The following is a 20,859-nucleotide window of genomic DNA, read 5'->3' on the forward strand; positions in this document are numbered from 1 at the left end:
ACTTTTTTAAAAATTAGGCCCTTCATAATCTGTTGCTAGTCTCCACCACCCACATAGTACTTAAGGCAAAATAAATCTAATTTTTCCTATTCATTACCTTCTGTGTTCTCATATCTATAAACATTGGCAGTGCATTTTTTCTTGTGTTTCTTATTTCTCATATTAATTATTCTATTTATAATACTATTTATAATTGCATAACGAGCTAATTTCTTTATTGATTTCTTGCTGTATTTGTTCATTCAGACAAAATATAGTCTATCTATACAAAGAAGAATAAAACTCATCCTCTTAACTCACGGCAAAGAAAAATTACTAAAAAGCTTGCTACTCTTTAATGTCCATAAGTATTCATTGTTTAAAAATACTTAAAAACTTAAACTATAATGGCTTTAAATAAATTTCCACGTACATAAACATTATTAACTGGAAAATATGTTTTCTTAAGGACCAAAGCTTGATTTTACTTATTTATTATTTTAATGCCCTTTTCAAAATTATCTTTCTTCTCCTATGGCCACTGATATAGTGTACAACCTTGTGGACACCAAATTACTTAGGAAGTTCAATTAAGACTTACAAATGCTAGTCCCTATAGTACTTCCTCACAATTGATTTTAAGCTACCAATTATTTTAGCGAAGGAAACATATTTAATGTGCCAACACTAAGTGATAGTTATGATCCCATAGCTACCATCAAATTAGAAATAAAATGGTGAGAAACTCATGGAAGCATGTAAAAATCTATTTACTAAATTATATGAAGTTAGATTGACACTATAAGTACAAAGTAGATGTAAAAATAACTTCATGATTTTTTCCAAACATTTCATGAGATTAATGTTTGTCTTTATTTTCCAAACACACGGTTTAAACTTACTGATTTATTGTTAGAGACATTAATTTTCATGAAGAGTCCACAGAGATATCTAATTCTGCTTTTACTACTCTAGTTCTGTTCTAATAAATTCTGTCTTCATAATGGGTGAGTGAACAAAGCCATGTGCTGTATTACAGGTTGACAGAATAATGGTGTTTCCTGGTTCATAATCTACAGGAAGTTTTACACTTTCTATAATAGGATATAGCTATTCTTGTCCCTTCCTAATGAAACCCAAATTAAAGGCTTAGATTCAGTGTCTGCTAGAAATCAAGTCATATGAGGAATATATTGTCTAAATTACGTTGTTCTCAGAATATAGCCCTGTGCACAGCGGAGTTGAAAGATGTGGCCAAAGAAGAAATCAAGAAGTGAAAATCTTAGAGATGTTCCTTATTTTCCAGATTTCTCTATGTACTTTTTTCTTCATTTTGTATTAAAAATATATTGAATATGTCTAAACCATTTTTCAAGTTATTCAGTTGCACTTTACTCCACTGTGGAGTTCATGTAGTTTGAGAAACTAATAGATGAAGTAGTTTGGAATCATATAAAGAGAACAGATGATCGAGAACTTTTTGAAGTAGTTATTTCACTTTTTATTCAATCATGGTATCTCCAATTGGATCCTCAGAGCATGATGTTGACAGGATGGAGGAGGTGGAGAAGAGAAGAGACAACAACAAAATAGGGATATATACAGTATTTTAATGTATGAAAATAGAAGGCATACTATCAAGTGATATGGTCAAGAGAAACTGTGCCAGGATGGCTGTATATGAAGGCACAGGAGCTGGGCAGTTGAGCTGAGATGAGATAGTGATTGAGGGGTTGCCTCTTGTCCAGTACTGCTGCCATCCATATTTAGACTGTTATGAATTACATTCTGATGTCTGTTCCCTCTCCCCACCAAGTCACTCAGATTCTCTAACTTTCCATTTGCCCTTGAAAAAAATGTGAAAAAGTATCACTTTATATTTGATTAATTACAGAATACAAAATATCCAAGAGTGAGCAATGCCTATCTTGTAATACAAAGGATATGGAACCACTCCCTTTACAACATTTGCCATAGGTGCCTAAATTTCTACTATTAAAACAATGTCCCCTGTTAAAATGATAGTAGCTCTAAGACGGATAACTTAGTAATTGATTGATTATCAGACAATTATAGTTATGTATGAATTAATACAATCAATCGTTTCCAATGTGTTATGAAAAACAGATCCTCTAGCACTTCTGGAGTTAGAAAGGGTTGGAAATTAGAAACAAGAGGAGGGAAAAGGACATACTTTTACTGGAGTGGTGAGCACAGACACTGGGTAAATGGGAAGAAACCAGTCACTTTTACCATTAGGTTGGGAGGAGAAAGAGAAAGGCGAGAAGGGAGGGCAAAATGTATACTTGTTTAAACTTTATCACTAAGCCGTATCAACTATACCTTACCAACTATGTGCAAAGGTAAAATTTATTGAGTACCATTATATGAACTTGAGTCTCTTCAATCTTACTAATCTCATTATGTTTAAAATCTTACTTATTTCTACCCATCTGTGTTTCACACATAACTTCTCAAAAAGATTAATTCTAATCCACATTTAAAGAAATCAATATGAATTTGAAGTCAGATTTTTAAAATAGTAATTTATGTTTTAAACTATGTATATGTATACATAAATATATGGCTGTCTAAAATGTCGTTATTTCCATTTGGTGACTCTGCTTTGCTCTAAATAGATGCAGTGCTACTCAAGAAATATTTTTGATTACATCAATGACTGGGGCCACTACTGACAATACAGTACAAATAAAAATATACAACACATTGTCTCACAACTAGTCATTGCATTTTAGAGTCCACTGTGGGATTTTATTAGAATTCCTTACAAACTGTTACTATCCCCCAGTATTTTGTACAAAAAATTTTTTCATTCTAGAACTGTGAGCAACAATGTGCATGGAAAGCCTGTTCTAACAGTCCAATTCATGAATTCTGGCCAAGCCTACCTCCCTAGAAAAGATTATCTCCCTTCTACCGTGTTTACAAATGTGCAAATAAGAATGGCCAAGAGAGCTCACTTGAGTATGAAAGCTGGGACAAAAACTTGTCCTCTGAAAGGAGTATTAATCTTAAATTTTAAAAATTGATTTGATATCTAAAATTAATTATTAAAATATGCCATTCAAAATCAAATTTTTCTTTTTTATTACCCCTCAGAGTGTAGATGTTTGAATTTAGAAGCAGTAATATTATAATTTAGAAAATTGGGGATATGTGAGAAAATATTGAAAATTAACCCACACACTACTATGGAGTAATTATTTTAAACATGATCTGCTAAAATATAATTAACTTGGATAGCACTAATATGGATTCAGTCAACATAAGCATAAAATGCACGTTGTATGAATCTTAGAAAATTTAACTTAAAATTGTGTTTCATTTTTCACTGATTTTACAGTAGACGCCAGTACTCCAAGGTATTTATGGAAAAAAATGTTGAAGAAATTATTTTCAGTGGTTTTTGAAATCATCTTTACTGAAGGAAAAAGGCAGTTGTCCATAGTGCCACTCTATGAATCAGCAACTAGTGAACATTGTTTACCTCCAACCGCTATCAAAAATCTGTGTGCAGCTTTTAGCTCTCCAAACTTCCTTACTAGATAGTGCTAATTAAACTTGAAGAAAAGGATTCCCTCTTCCTCAAGTTCACCGTGGCCATTCTTTGTTAAACATTATGGATAAATATGTCAAATTATTTGATTAATTTGTTTTGAGGTGTGATTTTTCTAATAATATTACCTAACATATGATTGCCAGGGGACTTAGCTTGAAGTTACTAATAATATCAAATAAAATGAGAAGCTTGTCAGCAAAACAGGGGAAATAATATCTCATTTCTGAAATGTTTACTAGTCCCATTTCACACCTAAAAATCATAAGATGAAAACCATGAGAATATTTTGATGATCCATGCTTAGATTTTACAAAAAAATTTTAAAAAATCACAATGATGACTGTCAGGAATGGAAGGAAAATTAGCATTTATTATCACAATTACTAAATACACATTCTCTCCTGATATGTTTATAAATTCGGTGCAACTCAATTAAATTTGAAAAAACCTAGTATGATATGATAATAAACAAGGTACTTACACTTCTGTATTTCACAATGTATTCCAAAATAGGGGCCCCTCCATCGTCCTGTTTGGTGATGCTGAGTTTAAAGCTCTTTCCACTGCTTGGCTGTCCATGTATGGATGGAGGACTTGGTTCACCTAGATATGCAATACAACATTTCTTCATTTGCACACATTTCAGATACCTAGAGAAACTATATTTTAATAAAAAGAACAGTCATGTAATAAAAATATATGGTGTTATCCTGGATTTACCATTTGACATTGCCCTTTTGTGATATAATTTCTCATCATTTTCCCCATCCAAGAAGCAGCAACATTATAAATCTAGAAGTGTCATGCCAAAACTGTAGCCTGAGGACCAAATATATTGTTTTCACTGATATGCAAATGCTCTGAGAAAAGTATAGCATTGCACAAATGTAAAACTTTATTTCTCTCATTTTTAATAGTATTAAATCATTTTTATTTTCTTAATGTAAATTTAGTTTGTAAATGTTTTGTAAGCATTTATTAATAAGAATACATTAACACATCAATCTGTATGGAATATATACCTACCAGTAAAGATAATGACTTGCAATTAGTAAATCTGCTTTAATAAGCATTTTCTTTCCTGGGTGCAAATTTGAATAAAGTTTGCAGTATCCAGTTTTATAGACCTGTGTTTCAATATTTCATTTTCTTCTAGGTTCATTCATATACTTGCCTTTGACATTATTCTTCAACATAGAGATAGCCATATAACAATGATGCTTATATTGTTTTGAATAGAACAGGGATCTACCAAAGTGTAAGAATTTTCTATGTGAGGGGCCAAGAAAAACAGACCATGGACTGAAAAGGATTTCATATCTCTAAACCGGAATGACCTGTTATTTCTTCTCAGCACGTTACTGTCATTTCTTTTTTCTTTCCTTCTTTTCTTCATTCTTTTTTTGAGGCAGGGTCTCACTCTGTCACCCAGGATGGAGTTCCATAGTGTGATCATGGCACATTGCGGCCTTGACCTCCCCAGACTCAGGTGATCTTCTCACCTCTCACCTCAGCCTCCCAAGTAGCTGGGACTGCAAGTGCATACCACCACACCCAGCTGATTTTTTAAAATTATTTTTTTGTAGAGACAAGGTTTTATTATATTGCCCAGGCTGGTCTTGAGCTTCTTGGTTCAAGTGATCTGCCTGCCTCAGCCTTCCAAAATGCTGGGATTACAGGTGTAAGCCACCATATCTGGCTGGTTATCTTAACCACTAGCATTGGGAATGGAGAAAAGAAACTTACCTGACAGATTTTATGATTACCAACAGAGAGATACTCTGTAAGATAATGTATTGCAGCCATTTTGACTGTCCTAATATATATGCATAAAGATATATATACACACACACACATATATAATGATATATATATAAAGATATATATATCAGGCAGTGTTATGCATAGATTTTTATAACAGTGGTTCAGTCATATTTATTAGGTTTTCTCACATTTAAAGTAATTTATTTAACATAAAGGAAATGTTAAGTCTTTTAAAATTTAATCTTCACTTTATGTAAACTCAATTAACTTACAATTCCCCAAAATTTGATAGTTACCAGAACAAGGCTTCTCCTGCAGTCACTGTTGTAATGAATTAACATCATGATTCCTTTTTTGACACTTAGAGCCCATATAATTTGTGGAACAAGGTCAATAGTCAGGCCTCCACAAAAGAACAAAATATTGAACATGTTACATAGACATTTTTCTTCTCTCTCCCAGAATATAGTCTGAAGACTACAATCCAATTAATCAGACCATAAATAAGAAGGACACTTTTGCAATGAGGACAATTTCCCGGGAACAATTTTTACTGTGTGTATTCTAGTGCAATCTTTTTTTTGCCTTGCTCTAAAGCAAAGTTATTTTTATGTTAATAAATCTGAGATGTCACTGTCTTCAGAAACCACTTCACCAAAGACATAATTCATGTCCCAAAAGTGTTGAAACATCTCCCTACATTTTAAAATCTATTAAATTTGCAAGTGAAGAAAATGACAAAAGAGAATAAAAAATAGAGATGATTACTTACGAACTGGTAATGTTTGGAAGATTTCTATCTTACTGTAGTCTCCTTGTCCCTTTCCATTTACAGCTGCAACCCTGATTTCATAAGTTGTATTTGGTTCCAAGTTGCTCAAAACAACCATTGCTAGAAGAAAAACAAAACAAAACAAATATATATATATATACATATATATCTAATTGGACACATTTTAATAAGAAAAACAAATCAAACTATTACAATTCTGAGTGAATAATTTCACTGAAATCTTTCCATGAAATACCTAAAAAATAGATGTCATATAAGAAGGAAATGATTTGTGAATAGTTCTCTTCTTCACCTCTATTTTAGCTTTCCTACCCATGCACTTTCAAAGAAAATTACCCGTTTCATTTGTTACACATTCACAAAGTAGAAAGTTAAATCTTTTTAATATCCAAAAACCAAGAATGATGCTAATGATGCTAAAATACATATATTCTGTATGTGTCTCCAGCAGAGGTACTCTACATAGAGTATTTCTATAGTATTTAATAGAATCATGGAATTTAATATGCAGATTGGCTTCCAATGTGAGGTGATTTAGTCATGTCAAACAAGTGTGACATAAGTGGAAACTACAGCAAAAATAGTTTATTCTACAATTTCAAATCAAATCAAGTTTTAATTCTAGCTTGAAGCATACTCATAACTTGTATTTTCATTCTGAGTTTCTTCTCATTTAAATACTCTACCAGACCTGGATTCAATAAGACACTAAGGAAGAATATGAAAAGACATAGGGAAATAAAGGTTACTAGAAATATCTGGGTCATGTCAATCCTTGTTATTTGACCCTTGATAATTTTGGATGCAATTACAGATTTCAAAATATTACATCTTCACAAATTCATCTGATGGAGCTACCAGAATTTTATAGCTGCCACTTTCTTTAACTGCTGTTGCTAAAGAAAGCAGAAACTGAGCTAGGGGATATAACAATGTCCTGATGAAAATCAAAAGGAAGTTATGTCTGGTTTACACAGTAACTCCAAGTCACATAATCAATTAATATTAGGAGATATAAAAGATTAAATCATAGGTAATTAGGATTATCTTTGCAGAACTATAGTTTTACATAAACCATGACCAGAAATGATACACATGCAATAACATTGTAATATAATTTATTAATGTTATTTCTAATAATTATAATTTACTAGATAACATCTTCTCTGTTACTAGATAACATCTTCTCTGTATTATATGAGGATACTTAATGAATTTGTTGTGATACTTCCTTGTGTTCCATTCTTTTCCTCAATATTTATAATCATGGTATTTATTTAGCATTTTGTTTGTTTTCTATAGAGATGGGGTCTCACTATGTTGCTCAGGCTGGTGTTGAACTCTTGGGCTCAAGCACACTGCCCACTTCAGCCTCCCAAAGTCTGGGATTTCAGGAGTGGGCCACTACATCTGGCCTAGCATTTTGTATTGTCATCATTTAATCTATATTGAATTACTTATCACATTCTAGAAAAGAAAAAAAATACATTGTTGAATGTACCATGTCCAAAATTAAAAGTAAAAAAAATATAAAAATTACTTAATACCAGATAAATATTAATGGCCACAACATGCATATCAACCAGACATTACTTAATCCTGTACAGATGTTCTAAGATCAACCAAAAAATTAAATTTCCAAATGGCAAAATTTAATTTTGTATTTCTCAATTTCTCAACCTTATAAGAAAACTGAACTTGCTTTTTAGAGTGTACTGCCTTACTGAAGCCTCAGATTATAATACATTATTTCAGATTTAAGGGAGGCCAATTGGGAATAGATTGATTGGCATAGAAATCCTACCGATTAGAAGCTGCAAGGATAAATGGCAAAGCCAAGGCTTGAATTCAATGATTTCTGACAGGGTAATGACCTGCAAACTTTTCAGGAAACTCAAACCCACCTGATAATTGGTAGTTAATGAGTATATAATTTAAGCCCCAGAAAAGTATATAGTTACGCTGAAGAGAAAATGAGTGCATAGATAAAGAGTTGTTTATATAGATTATGGAATGAGAAGAGGAAATTTAACCAAGGTTGCTAAAATGCTAGTAAATTGGAATTTTGCTGTCTTTAAGATGAAAAGCCTCTGCTGAAAGTCAGCATAACATGAATTTGTTTTGATACTTCCTTTTGTTCCATTCTTTTCGTCAATGTTTACAATCAAGGTATTTATGTAGCATTTCATTTGTTTTTAATAGAGATGGGGTCTCACTATGTTGCTCAGGCTGGTGTGGAACTCCTTTAACAAGAGTTCAAAAATCACAATATTTTATTAATTTAATCAGATAATAAATATTTTTAAAAGCAAAAGCAAAGGTGAACTAGGCTCATATGCCCCCGTGCTATATCTCGTTATGCTTCATTAAGGTAAACATTGCAACAGAACACAGACTGTGCCATAACATCATATTGACCGTCCAAAGGCCTAACACGCTTTGGAATAAGCCTTGAAGAATAAATGCCCTTTTATAAAACAGCCAACTTTGATATATGGTATGCCTTTCCATATTTCTGTGATATCCTGGTGCAGCTGCAACATCATTTTAAGAGCATTCAGTAGTCTGTGACTTGGCTGCGTTGGTGATGGCATCTGGCAATGCTTATATTCAATTGTATTTCTTAATACAAGACAAAAAGAGAAGCAAAAGAATTTAAACATACACTTTCAATTGCAAATAAAATTCTACATAAATCAGAAGTGTAGAGATCATTATTCTAGATATGATTTCTTCATCTTTGTAGGTTAAAAATTGGTAACAGCAGAGCAACCAAAGTACCAGGGCAAATCTACTGTGAGAAAAGTTGAGGTTATTACTTAGGTTAAACAATAAAGACGATACTCACCCCACATACCCCGACAAAAAAAAATCAAGTGCAGATCATACTTGAATTATCTGAGTATTTCAGGCAAAAGCTGCTTCTGGCTTGCATTGTCAGCAATCCCCTTCCTTTAACATTTCACAGGCACTATGAGGAGCTTTGCGTGCCCAACTACCTCTGCCAAGGGTAAGTATTTCCTTAGTTACGCTGTATCAACTCAGAATGGAATTTCCCTGTTTCCTCACATGTTTCTGTTCTCAGAGTCAAGGCTTACCCACGTACTGACTGAGTTTCACATCAGTTGGCAGAGGAAAGGAGCAAAGAGGGCACACTGATGGCTAAACTGCTATTACAGTCCTGGGCTAAAACATGCAAACTGAAACTGGCCAAAGAGAGGTTTTATAGATAACCTTTAAAATTATAGGGAAGAGGCATAAAATAAACCTATTGATGTAAGTTTTGCAAAGTTTATATACAAGAAGTCAGTTTGTTTTTGAATTCTGAATGCAGGTTTCGATACAATAACCCTTATTATGAGGCTTATTAACACTGTGTGAACATGAAGATTATTGTGTGAAATGGAACGCCACACATTGAGACTACATTAAAGTGAGAGAGGGAAAAGATGTGGAGGAGGCAAAGCCTGGATCTGTAATTTGACTTGCCTTTCTTAAATGAGAGGATATATACATTAAATCATCTGTAATTTACTGGGATTTTACCAAACATAAGAGTTTCTGAACACCCAAGGTAGGGACTGAAAGAAAACTACCACTTGGAAAATGAAAGGCTGTGTACTCAATAATAGAGTTGTACCTCAAATTATGAAGTTAGTTAATGTGAGATTTTCTTTCCCTAAAACTGCATATACAAATAGAACAACAGAACCTTAAACTGAAGTGTGGGATGGGTTCTTGCCTTGTAATTTATTAGAAATTCAAACTCCAGAATTAGGAGAAAGCAGATCTAGATTACAAACTAGTAAAAGCTTTTAAGGACACATGTATAAATTAAGGTATTTTAAAGCTATATTTAGTCAGCATGATTTACAAATCTTAACACAGTTCTTCCAAAAATTATAAACAATCATGAATTTTTCTTTGACATGGCAATAGAAATGAGTTCTCTATAGAATCTAGTTTCCCGCACTAATATTTCTACATGATTTATATATAATTGAGTTTTAGAAATAACACTTTATCACCTGTCTATAAAGGCAAAAAAGACAAAAAAGTCAAGATACATTAAAAAATTTAACTTAAAAATGACAGAAAAATATAAATCTTTTTACAATTTTTACAAGTTTGGAAATGATCATAGTAGAGAGAAAAATTTGAATTTGAAAGTTTATTCTCTTTCTATTAGAGAACCAGACTTTATTAAAGGGAACTATACAAAATAGTTTTTTGTTCCTATAATGTATTATAAATTACTTCCCGTTGGCTGTCAAGAGAAGTAGAGGCTATAGAATATTTACAACAATTGCAACAACGACATCAACTAAATACATATTTGGTAACTAATTAAGCTCAGCAAAATTCTAAAGTAAGATTAATTTTATTCATGTTCTCTTTCCTTTCTCAAACCCTGGCTCTCTTCATGGGGTTTTTGTCCTATTCAATGTAAGCAATTACAGTCTCCCCAGATATAGAACTGCTTTCTCTCCTAACCCCAATGGAACTGCTCATATTGTCAAGTACTGTGCAACAATTCAGAGAGGTATGAGAAATTACAAAGCTTAGCAAGGGTAAAACTGATCATTCCAAATAACATTTGGTGTTAATCTCCTCAGATAGATCTGAAAACACAGTGAAGTCCCTCAAGTATCTCACTTAAAAAAGCTTTTGATCTGTAAACAATTAAAAGAAGCAAAAGCAAGTCTATTTTTGAGAGAATTATCTGACTGACTTCTGCAGGAGTTAGCAACAGGCAAAATAAAAATAAATTTTTACTGTTTCTATACACACGCAGAACATTTTAATACTTTGACGCCAGCTACACACATAAGAATGACTTCAGAGATAATTCCATTATTAATGACATTGCCTTTAAGTTTCCTTAAGAAGCTTAGGTATGTAATCATCTCAGTTCAATTATATTTTCACTTACTTCTGAAATTTACATTTGCATTTTTGCACAAATTATATTGTGTTTGATGTTCTCATTACTTGCATAATATTAATAATATAATCTTAGTTTTTTTAACAGTACTTAAAATATTTTATGAATCATACTATAAACTGTATGCATACATATTTTGGTGTAAATAACTTTTATGGATATATTCTTGGTTAAAAAAAATTTATATGGATATATATTTTGATGAACAGTGGAAAGAAAATTAATCTAATAATGATGTGTCATTTGTCTAGGACTTTCATCAGAACAATACGTTGATGGCATTATTTTAAGATCACAGTTTAGCACATCCAAATTTTTATAATATATTTATTGTACTGCTTATGTAATTTTCCATCATGAGTATAAGTATACTCAAAATAATTTAACAATTGGAGTTTAATTGTTGTGAGATTTTATACAGGAAGTACCTATTACCCTTAAAATCAGATGGCTTCCTATTTAAATAGAAAAACTTTCCCTTATATAAAAACATTAAAAACATAACAGTTTCATTGAACAAAATATATGTTTCATAAGCAATTTATACTATTTTTCATTTCAAATATAATACTTCTTAGGATATGTAAAATTATTTATTCAAGAAAAATTCAATTGATGTTTTTTCAAGGTCCACTGAGTATGTAAAATATCATAAATGTGTAATTACTAAACATTTCCTTCTATAGTCTAAATCCACAGGTTTTTATAAAATATTCATAAAATATCTTGATGATGTCAGATAACCAGAAAATTGCTAAATTTTTTCACTCACAAAATTGCTAACTTCCCAACATGTCCATACTGCCAAATTCTTTTTCTGCCACAAACTTTTTAATTTTTTTTTAACAGGTGAACTGGGATGAGTTAAGGTTTTGTAATTAAATGCTCCTCTCTCTTCTGTGCTGACAGAAACTCTAACCTCCATTTTAGCTATTTAACCTCCTAATAACATCTGTATATGATTTTTCTCAGTTATTGATCATGCCCTCATTATTGTATTTGGCTACTATACTGTGAGAATCTTTTTATTATAAGGATCTTGTGAGGACATATATCACATACCATAAATACTGTCCTCAGCCCTCATCTAGCCTACACATTTTAAATGTAAAATAATAATTCAGTAGTTAGTTCTTTAATTAACATTTTTAAAAATTATACCAAATGAAACACCACTTTTAAAGAAAACTGACCTGATCAGGGCACTTGTTAAATCTATAGTAGTTATCCTTTATTACAAATGCACTCTACTCTTGTTGCTGAACATTGAAAACAAATTTTACTTTTCCAAATTAAAGTTTGTTTTAGGGAAAAATCTACTATTCAAGTCCTATCTGATCCTATTTCATTTAATACCGGAACTAACGGAGTTTGGTTACATTCTCCATTTCCTACACCAGTAAAGGGAGGCTCAGAAAGATGAACCAGCCACTAAGCATCAGAGTTTGGATTTGAACATGATTCTATTGTAAGTTAAAGCTTTGTATAACCCATAGCTTTATATTGACCTATTAATATAAAACTAGAGTACACGGCCGGGCGCGGTGGCTCACGCTTGTAATCCCAGCACTTTGGGAGGCCGAGGCGGGTGGATCACGAGGTCAGGAGATCGAGACCACGGTGAAACACCGTCTCTACTAAAAATACAAAAAAATTAGCCGGGCGTGGTGGCGGGCGCCTGTAGTCCCAGCTACTCCGAGAGGCTGAGGCAGGAGAATGGCGTGAACCCAGGAGGCGGAGCTTGCACTCCAGCCTGGGTGACAGAGCAAGACTCCGTCTCAAATCAAACAAACAAACAAACAAACAAAAAAACTAGAGTACAGAGAGCACTTTTTAGTAAACGAAAATCCTCATAAACACGAGTTATAAGGAAAATGTATTATCCCCAATAAAACATTAAATACAAACAAAAATAAAAACGATAAATAAGAAAAATGATACTACTGTATATGCTTTTCTCCCAGCTTTATTAAGAGATAATTTACCAATAAAAATTATATATATTTAAGGGGTTTAACTTGATGTTTTGATATATGCATACATTCCAAAATAATCACCACAAATTCAAGCTAATTAAACATATCTACCAATTCTCATATTTACCAGTTTTTTAATATGTTTGTATGTGTACACTTAATATGTAGCCTCTTAGTACATTTTAATATGTATTGTTAACTATAGTTACATTTCTTGTTAACTTAGCACATATCCACATGTATCATTAATATGGTATTATTAATTATAGTCACAATGTGGTACATTGTATCTCTAGAATGCATTCATCTTGCATAACTGAAATTTTGTATCCATTGACCAATATTTCTTCATTTCCCTTATCTCTCACTCTTGGCAACCACTGTTTTACTCACTGCTTCTATGAGTATGATTCTTTTAAATTCCACATATAAGTGAGATCATGCAGCAATTCTTTTTTAAAGGCTGAATAATATGTCTATATACATATGTGTGTACATATAAATAATGTATATAAATGTATACATATGTATAAGTAATATATAACAATATTCTATATTCTAACATATAAACAATATTATATATAATATATAAACATTCTATACACATATGTCTGCATGCAGGAATATTATATGTGTGCATATATTATATATTATAAATATGGCATATGTGTGTGTGTGTGTGTGTATTTTCTTTAACAATTCATTCACAGATAGACATTAAGGTTGTTTCCATATCTTGGCTCTTGTGAATAATGCTACAACGAACATAGATGTACACGTTTCGCTTGAGAATATATACCCAGAAATGGGATTGCTGAATTAAGAAATATCATACTATTTTCCATAACAATGTACAAGTGTACACTGTTCCCTTTTCTCTACATGCTTGCCAACACTCAACTTTTCTCTCTTTGAAAAAAAAAAGCCATCCCAACAGGTGTGAGTTGATATCTCAATGTGGTTTGATTTCATTTCTCTGATGATTAGTGATATTGGGCACCGTTTCATATACCTATTGGCCATGTGTATGTCTCCTTTTGGGAAATAGCTATTCTAATCCTTTGCTTATCTTTTAATTGGGTTATTTGGTTTTTTGCTATTGAGTTGTATGAATTTTTCATATATTTGTGGAGACTCACCCCTTATTAGGTATATGGCTGACAAATATGATCTCCTGTTTGATAGGTTCCCTTTCACTCTGTTGGTTGTTTCCTTTTATGTGCAGAAACTTTTCATCTTGATGCAATCCCACTTGTTTATTTTTGCTTTTGTTGCCTGTGCTTTGGGTGTCATATGCAAAATAATCATTGTGCAGACCAACGCCAAGAAGCCTTTTCCCTATATTTCTGTCTTAGTCCATTCTGACTGCTAAAAGAGAATACCATAAACTAGGAGGCTTATAAACAACATAATTTTATTTGTCGCAGTTCTGGAGGCTGGGAAGTCCAAGATCAAGGAGCTGGCAGGTTCAATGTCTGGTGAGGGCCTGCCTCCCGGTTTATACATATGTCACTTTGTCCTCACATTGCAGAAGGGGCAAAGCAGCTCTCTGGGGCCTATCTAATAAAGGCACCAATTTCAAGGCTAAGAAGGCTCCACTCCCATTGCTTTGAGCAGTCCTGCCCCTAAGTGTGCTCAGTGCCTGAGCCCCACTCCTACACCAGTTCTCTGCCAGGGCCCAGCGGCTCTCCAGAGCTAGGGACCTGAGCCTGCAGCTCTGCTAAGAGGCCCTTCCTCTGAAATCCACGTGGAGGCAGCCACGCTCCCAGGGCCTGGGCACATTGTGCCCTGGTGGAGATGGTTCCACAGGAACATGACCAAAGTTTGCTGCCCATGTTCTCTGAAGGGGCACCCACCATGTCCTACCCCAGACCAGGCCCCAATGGGGCCACACCTAGGACTGAGAGGCATAGTGCTGGCGTAACAGGAGCAGAGCCCACAATGTGAGATGGCACTAGGAGATCCTGTAGGCACCTTCAAACCTTCCTTTGAAACTTCCTGTCCCCTAGGCACTTGAACCCTGATCCTGTGATGGGAGTGGCAGCTCTAATTATCTTTGTATCTGCTTCATGGACATTCCTCCATTGTCTGGAAAAATAACTCCTAGCTTCGACTGAGATGGCTGATCCATGCTAATCAAACTCTATATCAAATGTCCTCCTGGCCAAACCCTTAATGTTCTTTCCCAGTTTTTCTCGTTTGTTACAAAATACGGTAAAAATTTTCCAAATCTTTAAGTTCTGCATCCCTTTTGATTAATAACTCTATCTTTAAATCATGTATTTCTCTAGCCCTTTAATATAAGCAGTTAGGAAATTCAGACTGCTTCTTCAACACTTTGTTTAGAAATTTCCAGGCGAATATCTGATTCCATCACACACAAGTCGTAACTTACAAAAAACACTAGGATACTAACATAGTGCACCTGAGTTCTTCACCAGTTTTTTTTTTTTTCTTGAGAAGGAGTCTTGCTCTGTTGCCCAGGCTGGTGTGCAGTGGCATGATCTTGGTTCACTGCAACCTCTGCCTCCTGAGTTCAAGCAATTATCCTGCCTCAGCCTCCTGAGTAGCTGGGATTACTTTTTAAAATTTAATTTAAGATCTTTTTAAAATTTTAAAATTAATTTAAAATTTAAGATCTTTTTAAAATTTAATTTAAACTATTAGAGGACACAGTGTCTTTCTCAGAATATTTTACTTAATTATGTGTTTCTGAGTTCTCATTAGACTAAAAAATGTAAATCCATGCTGATTATCCTCATGAATTGCTAGCACTATAAAATGAATACAATTCAGCATTTTCCTTATAGTAGTTCACAGGAGCACATTATAATCACACTAAAAATACAGAGAAGAGAGATTCAGAATAAAGTCAATCAGATTCTCTGGTTAATTAGAGATTTGATTCTTAGGCCTTTTGTGGGAAAGATGCATGTATCAGCCACTTGTTACTATTATACACTCTGGCCAGCATATTCTGGCATTTCTTAAACTATGAAATCAACCTATTTATTTCATATATCCCATTCAAGATTCCCAGTCAAATTTGCTAATAATGATGAATGAACTGTTCTTGCTATATCATTTGTATTCTCTACTATGGAACACACCAAATCACACAGAAAGCCCAGAGGCCTTGTTAGAATGTGAACAAGATTTGAGATCAACGCACCAACTGCAACATTAGGCAGGTTTTTGTTTCTTTTTTTTTAAAGTTTTCTCTCTTATTTTCAAAGGATTTTTAATATTATATTGGGAAGAAATTCATAATAATATTTAAAATTTGTCTTTGCTAAGCCATTCTTCTCTATAGTTAACCCAGATATCTCCATTAATTCTAATAAATTGCTTGTTATTTTTCAATGAAATTCAAGTCATAAAAACCTACTAATCTCTGAAGATATTTGGAAACATTTATGTTTCTTTCTGTCCTTTGTTGTTGCTTAATACAAATTTTTCATTTTCAAGTTATTTATTTAAATATTTTAAATGAATTAATATGAATGGTTTGCTGAGATTTTCACATCACTAAATATTTGTGACAAGAATTGTATTCCTAAATAATAGTTCGAATATTTCAGGAAAATATTGCGTTATATTTTTCTAATGCTATTTTGAAAGATTACACGTTATTTTGATATATAGCATTTTAAAACATGTTTTCTGGAGAAGTTAAATTATGAGGACGGTAATTCTATGAATAAACATTTCTATGAATAATTTATTTTCTTATGAGCATGTCATAGAAGCTGAAGATGCTTATTTGAATTATTCTATTGGATCTTCTCCTAAATTAAAAAGAAAAAAATCACTTGAACCTTGAATTTTAGAGCTCAAAAAAATGAATATTTCTAAATTAAAGTTGCAGTGAATACAAATAATTGTAGTCATTTCTTAAACTATGAAATCAACCTATTTATTTCATATATCCCATTCAAGATTCCCAGTCAAATTTGCTAATAATGATGAATGAACTGTTCTTGCTATATCATTTGTATTCTCTACTGTGGAACATACCAAATCACACAGAAAGCCCAGAGGCCTTGTTAGAATGTGAACAAGATTTGAGATCAACACACCAACCGCAACATTATTATAATTGTATATAATATAATATATATAATAGTATAAATGAAAAAATGATGAAATCATATTATTCCAATAACTTTTGATTTGGGATATCCTGGCTGTATTCAGTCATCAAACAGGACAAATTAAACATTTTTTTTTTTTTTTGCCAATAGGTTTCCTTTTAAAATAACTCTGAGTGGAAGATTACGTTAGAATTTGGGAAATAAACCATGTGATCTTATTTGGCATACAAATTTATAATGGTATAGAAGAATAAATTAGTAATCCTAATTGCTATCCTTAGGCAAATTTGTGATAATTTCCCCTTGTATCTAGAGAAGGAAAATGTATATTAAGGCTATGAAAATGCAAATAATGGTACTAACCACCTGCTTAATGAGAAAGACAAGTGCAACCTGTTTCTGTTATATATTTCTTTTTCTATTTATTAAGAAATTTGAATACTTCATATCTGCTACAAAACCACAGAGCAGGTGTTTTCTCCTTAAAGCTCTGGTTTTTTAAAAGCCTGCCAGGATTTAGATGCTTGAGAAAGCTAACACTTATATTTAGCCAGAACTATTTGTATACCAAACATTCTGAAGCTATCTTGAATATGTTTTTTAACCTAGGATCACAAAGTTTGGAATTAATGAGATTAATTAATACTGAAACCAACAAATACAGGAAAGTTGAAACCGACAAATGCAGGAAAGTTATTTAAAATATTAAGTTATTTAAAATATAATAAATATATTAAAAATATAATAAAATAAAATATAATAAAATATAAGTTATTTAAAATATTAAAATCATTTTACAGTCTAATACACATTATTTTGAACACAGTCATATATGAGTTGCATGACACAGGTTCATATTTATGAGCTGTACCCATACATAAGTTAGGGATGTTAACACCTTAAAATTATATATCAAACTCACCACAAACAGTAAAAGGCAAATGGAGAAAATAGCTGCTGGAATGTGGGATTCAAATATATTGACTGAGTTTATCTAATTAGATCAGTTGGCAAAATAAAACAAAATTCCAGTGGGTATACACAAACATACAAACTCCATATATACAATTTAATATGAATTAGGGAAGAATTTTTTGTTATTATATTCTCACTTCCTTGAACAGTGCCTTGGTACACCGTAGGCTTTAGTTGTTTAATGCATGAAAAATTTAACATCACCCTATATTTTTGTAATTAGCACAGGAAAAGTATGATTTCTCTGTGTGTGTCTATATATATATATTTAGAAAAGGGTAGGTGGTCAAATTTCTACAAAGTTAGATCAATTAATTCCACAATATATAACTAGAAATCCTAGGCATGGTAAATCATAACTTACCTTCATCATACTGTTTAAAAATTAAAAAAGAACATTCATAGGACACTGAAGTATTGTCATTGTAGACCTCTGTATTTCAAGAATAAAAATACCATACCAAAGAAAGAAACAAACAAAAACAAACCTTAACTATAAACATCACCTTATATTCTAAGGACTAATTCAAGAATAATACAGGGGGAAATTAAATTTCAATATTTTGTGAACTAGTAAAGATGAGAATTTCAAAAATGGCACAGAATCATTTGTTTAATCCAGAAAAAGAAGGAAAATGTATATCAAGTGATACAATGCAGTAAGGATTCTTCATCTTTACTAAACACATGGCAGAAGGTAACTTTTACTTTTATAACCCCAGAATTTTGCTTCATGTGGTAAAGGAGATTTTGAGATAGGTTGTTCCCTACTCAAAATGATCCCTTTTAATAATGTCAGTACTTAAAAATGACCTCTCCTATACTCCTTTCTAGAATTACTTACGAGACTTTCAATAACGTTCCATGACATTAAGGATAAAATGCAAAGTCTTCTCCATAGCCTGTAAGGCCCTATGGGACATTGGCTTGGCTATTTGTCTATTCTTACTTCATTTAATTCCTCTCTCTAATCATGCCATTCCAGGCAGGACACCCTCCATACTGACCTCTGCCAAGGCTAGGTTTCCCTAAGTACTTATGTGATCACACACTCACTTCATTCGGGGCTCTGCTTAAACACCACCTCCTCACAGACCCTGCTGACTCCTCTTTATAAAATTAGTCCCCACTCCCACCCCCATTTACACAGCATCTTGCTCTGCTTCATTTTTCTTCATACTTTATATCATCAACTGTTTTAAAATTATAAATTTTGATATATTAAATATTATATATAAACTATATATATTTTATTATATACAATATATTTAATATAATATATAATATATAAAAATATAAATATATTTATATTTTTATATATTATATATTATTTTTATATATATTATATATTTATATATTATATATTTATAGATTTTATATTTTGTATATTTATAATATATTATATATTATATTATATATAATTATATATTATACATAAATTGATATTTTATCTATTGATGCATCTATAAATACATCTTCCCCCCCACAATGTAAATTCCATGAAGACAAACATTGTATTACTTTCTTCACTATGGAATCTCTAGCAATTCAAAATTCTAAAATCTCCCTAAACATAGTAGGTGCTTTTCAGTTTTTGTTAAATTAAATGAATGAGCATATATCATTTCAATTAAGATGACCAAGTAGGAAGTCATTTGTGTTAGAATATGTATATATACATACACACATATGTATATGTGTGTTATATTATATATGTGTGTGTACATATATCTATATGTGTGTGTGCTCAGTTCACATCTATAAATCAGAGGAGATAAATAACCTCTTGAAAATTACATAAGAGATAAAGTCACTAATAAACTATATCCTAAAATGAAAGAAAAGGAGCGTTCTTTAAAGCTATTCAGAATCTGAGCATCAAGAAATAGAGTAGGCAGGACAAATATTTGTAGAATTAAGTGAGAATCATTTGTCAAGAAAGAGAGTTGAAGATAAAGAGTGTAGTATGAGTGGCCCAACCAACAGATGGGGAAAAAAGACAACACTACCATGGACAGAAAATCATGGGCCTTGAAACTTAAACCTCCATTTTTTGCTATGTGTTTCTGTGTCACAACGAACTGTGGAGATGAAGATGTCTGGTGAGGTTTCCAAGTTGAAGCAGCTTCATGAAGCACATTATTTTCTCTGTGATGTGAAACCTATCTTATTTTTCATTCATATTACCAGAACGGCACAGGCTTGCCCTGTCACCAAGGGCGATTCCCTTTTGTCTTTAATGTTAGATAACCCAGTAGAAGTAGCACATATTACACAGTTGTTAAATGCTGCTTTTAATTTAAAGGGTGGGAGAAAGAAGTAGTAACAATTAAGATTGTGCTTTAGAGGAAGAGAAACTACTACTTCAATTTTACTAAAAATGTCTACTTATGTCTGCACTTAGAATAAAATAAAATGTTGCAATGGAACTTTTTAAAAATCTTGGTAAGTAGAATGAAGGTTTACTCATGTTCATTAAGAATTAATATTGAAGAACAGCTAACTACATAACATTACTTCCCAGAAAAGCTTGTGGATTCTCTTTCTACAAATTCCAAAGAAAGAATAAAACAATCAGTGTGCTTAGACGGTTTAATTTGATTTGACCTGGACATGGTGATAATTTATAGATGTTTGAAAACAGTAACTATTTAATTTTATTTGAGTGTAAACAAACTTAGTAATTATATAGTCCATTCATTCATCTCAAATGATATGGAAGACTCAAAAAGCAACATGAACGGTAAACAGGC

At 32.3% G+C, this 20,859-nt stretch overlaps 1 protein-coding gene across 8 annotated transcripts in view; it reads right to left on the reverse strand.

Moving 5' to 3' along the window:
* The window catches only part of NCAM2 (neural cell adhesion molecule 2), a 567,512-nt gene that overhangs the window by 71,647 nt on the left and 475,006 nt on the right, over positions 1 to 20,859 (reverse strand). For all 8 annotated transcript variants that reach the window (XM_055279341.2, XM_055279340.2, XM_063640653.1 and 5 more), the window contains 2 exons: positions 6,096 to 6,215; positions 4,041 to 4,162 (listed from right to left, as the gene is read on the reverse strand). In XM_055279341.2, coding sequence (XP_055135316.2) covers positions 4,041 to 4,162; positions 6,096 to 6,215 — 242 coding nt within the window. The remainder of the gene's footprint in view (positions 1 to 4,040; positions 4,163 to 6,095; positions 6,216 to 20,859) is intronic.

Source organism: Symphalangus syndactylus, chromosome 5, assembly GCF_028878055.3.
Source record: "Symphalangus syndactylus isolate Jambi chromosome 5, NHGRI_mSymSyn1-v2.1_pri, whole genome shotgun sequence".
NCBI classification, from domain to species: Eukaryota; Metazoa; Chordata; class Mammalia; order Primates; family Hylobatidae; genus Symphalangus; species Symphalangus syndactylus.